At 63.2% G+C, this 3318-nt stretch overlaps 1 protein-coding gene across 1 annotated transcript; it reads left to right on the forward strand.

Annotated features, from left to right (window-relative positions):
- Nucleotides 1–728: 728 nt before the first annotated feature.
- LOC123723629 lies at nt 729–3038 on the forward strand. The gene has a single exon (XM_045686883.1). The coding sequence runs from the start codon at nt 729–731 to the stop codon at nt 3036–3038; it is 2310 nt and encodes a 769-aa protein (XP_045542839.1).
- The last annotated feature ends 280 nt before the right edge of the window (nt 3039–3318 follow it).

Consider the following 3318-nt stretch of genomic DNA (forward strand, 5'->3'; position numbering starts at 1 on the left):
CACTGAGCGGACCGGGGGCCCTGCGCACTGAGCGTGGGGCCGCGAGGAAGAAAACCTCTCTAAAAAATTACCCGGTGGCAACACCACACTTGGCCGTCCACTGGTCATTTTGATCGGTGGACGCCAAGCAAACCGTAATCCGCATTGAGCGGACCGGGGGCCCTGCGCACTGAGCGTGGGGCCGCGAGGAAGAAAACCTCTCTAAAAAATTACCCGGTGGCAACACCACACTTGGCCGTCCACTGGTCTTTATGATCGGTGGACGCCAAGCAAACCGTAATCCGCACTGAGCGGACCGGGGGCCCTACGCACTGAGTGTGGGGTCGCGAGGAAGAAAACCTCTCTAAAAAATTACCCGGAGGAGGAGTACACGCCCATTGGGCGGTGCTGGGCGCGGCGTGCACCGAGGTGCCGTCGTGCGGAGTGGAGGGGTGTTTTTCCCGCGGGGCTATGCCGGACAGGGCCTCCCATACCGGACAGGCCCGCGAGGAACACCAGTGGACCCTGAGGGGTCGGAGGATGGTGGGTCTTCAAGGCCCTCGGCGCGATAGGGTTGGTCAACCCGGCCTCCCTATTGGGCAAAACGACGTTGTGCGGCAGCACTCTAAACTGCAGAGGACTTTGGTCGGTGGATGGCGGCCTTATAGGTCGTGCGTTGATGGAAGGGGGACCTCACCCTGCTACCAAAGGCGGTTTCCGGTGTCCGATAACACTGGACAAAGTATGAGATGGCAAGCCTACAAAACATACTACCCCAGGAGGGTACCTCCGGCACTGCCGGGGGAGAATCCCTCCCCGTGGCCTCGGCTGCGGGCTGCCCCGCGTATTCTGGGGGGGGCAAGGACTGCTTTTCCAATACGACGACTCAGGCAAGAATAATGGCAACGATTGCACGCGATCTGGATTCGGAGGTGACGAGACGCCCATCAGTGGATGGCGTCGAACTAAAAGAGGCGAGAGTGCGGCTGGAGCGCATTCCGATCGCGGCACCCAGCGATACGTCGAATGCAAAGACAAGAAGTGACAGGATGGAGTGCGATGGTGGAGCAGCGTCCGATTCGGACTGCAGCGTCACCGTCGCTGCCGAAAGGGGGCCGATTTCGGACGCCATGGCTGCAATGCTCGGCGCGAAACGACCCCGCCTCAGTGAGGGGTCCACGGACGATGAACGGACGGCGTCCCCAGGGATGGCAAGGTGGCGCCAACAAGAGAAGAGGGCCGCGGCCAAGGCTCGCGCCAAACAAAAGGAAGAAGACTTGGAAAAAGAAGCTGAGCTCGCTCGCTTCCGGCGCGAGACGCGGTCTGCGTTGTTTCCCCGACCTGCCGAGAGGACGGGAGAGAGGTGTGCCGCTCAGCTCCAAGAGCAGGTGCAGGAGGACTTGGCTATTATCGAGAAGGTGGCGTCCAAGTCCTCTAACTTGAAGGGCAACTTTGTGCGAGCCCTGAAGGACGCTGCGGTTTCAATTAAGGAAGCCGTGGAAGTCCTAGGGGCCCGCACACTATCGGAGGAGACATGCCAGCTCCAGGCGGATAATGCCCGACTGCGGGCCGAGATGGATGCACTCCATAAGGAGCTAGCAGCCATAAAGGAGGATCTGCGGAAACGGGGTTCCGCAGTCTCCTCCCACCCGGATACGACAGTGAAGGCCGTCCCCGCATCACGGCCCCCACAAACACCTAACGAGACCACCTCCGTGGAGGAGATCTGTCGCGCAGTAATGGTCCAGGTCGGAGGCATGATGAACGCCCGCCTGGCCTCGCTTGAGGACAGACTCCTCCCGGAGAGGAACCTGCGGCCGCCTCTCGCGGCCGATAAGAAGAGGGACGGGAGCTCGTACGCTGCCAAGCTGGCGGGGCAGCCGACGGTGCCCGCTAAAGGAAAAGACCAGGGAGCGGCCAGGCAGGCGGCGCAGAAAGTGCCAGCCCAGCCAGGCACCAGCGGCACCCAACGGAAGGCTCCCGCTGCGCCATCGCAGCGCCCGCCGGGCCCCGCCCAGAGCCGGCCCGAGACACAGGGCACGAGCGCCTCCTCACCCGCTACTGCGGAAAAGGGGAAGAGCAAGAGAAGGAGAAAGAGGAGGAAGAATAAGAAAAAGAACTCACCACCCGGGCAGCAGCAGTCGCAGCCCGCGGTTGGTGAGTGGATAAAGGTGGGGCCCAAAAGGCGTCAAAAGGAGAAGGCTGGTGCCGCCAAACTCCACGCGCCCCGGTCGTCTGCGGTGGTCATCACGCTGCAGCCGGGCGCGTCAGAGCGGGGAGCCACCTACGCTAGTGTCATCGCCTCGGCAAAGGAGAGAATTAACCCGGCCGAGCTTGGAGCCCAGGGCGTTCGCCTTCGGAAGGCTGCCAACGGGGGTCGTATTTTTGAGTTCCCAGGCGCCTCCAGTGGCGAGAAGGCGGACTCCCTGGCCCAAAGGCTGCGGGAGGTCCTGGATAGTGAAGTCGTCCGCGTCTCCAGGCCTACTAAGTCGGTGGCCCTACGGGTGTCAGGCCTGGACGACTCTACCACCAGTGCCGAGGTGGTCGCCGCGATAGCTGCAGCGGGAGAGTGCCCCGCCGAGCAACTGCGGGCCGGCGTGATGTCCACCGGCCGTGACGGACTGGGATCAGTGGTTGTCCAGTGTCCCGTCGCGGCTGCGAAAAAGATCGCGACCGCTGGTCGTCTGCTGGTGGGCTGGGTGTCCGCCCAGGCTAGGGTGCTGGATGCCCGGCCAATCAGATGCTTCAGGTGCCTGGCTCCCGGGCACCTATCCGGCCAGTGCCAGGGGGTAGACCGCTCCGGACTCTGTTTCCGGTGCGGTCAACCAGGGCACAAGGCCCGCGGATGCACCGCTACGCCTCACTGCGTGGTCTGCGCTGCGGCCGGCATGCCGGCGGAGCACCGAGTCGGCAACAAAGCCTGTGTCTCCCCACCCAAGGGGAAGAGAAGCAAGAAGGGAGGTGGGGACGGTCAGAACCCGACGGTCGGACAGCCCACTGCCTCACCCCTACAGGCGGCACCGCCGCAGGCCGAGGAGGTTGCTATGGTCGTGGAATAATGGCCCTAAACCTCCTCCAAGCCAACATCAATCACTCCGCCAGAGCTCAGGACCTTCTGTTCCAGAGCATGGCGGAGTGGAACATCCACGTGGCGGTGGTGGCCGAGCCATACCGGGTCCCAGCTGGGGACGATTGGGTGGGAGACGCAGACGGGCTGGTGGCCATAACATCCCGGTCCATCGCAGGCTCTCCGGCCTTCGCGGACGTGGTCCGAGGCCGGGGATACGTTTCGGCCCTCGTCGGCGACATCATGGTGGTCGGAGTGTACTTCTCGCCGAA

The sequence above is a fragment of the Papilio machaon genome, chromosome 1 (genome assembly GCF_912999745.1).
Source record: "Papilio machaon chromosome 1, ilPapMach1.1, whole genome shotgun sequence".
Lineage (NCBI taxonomy): Eukaryota > Metazoa > Arthropoda > Insecta > Lepidoptera > Papilionidae > Papilio > Papilio machaon.

Coding starts and splice junctions, on each gene's coding strand:
- LOC123723629 (XM_045686883.1), top strand. CDS start 729: ATGGCAAGCCTACAAAACATACTACCCCAGGAGGGTACCTCCGGCACT.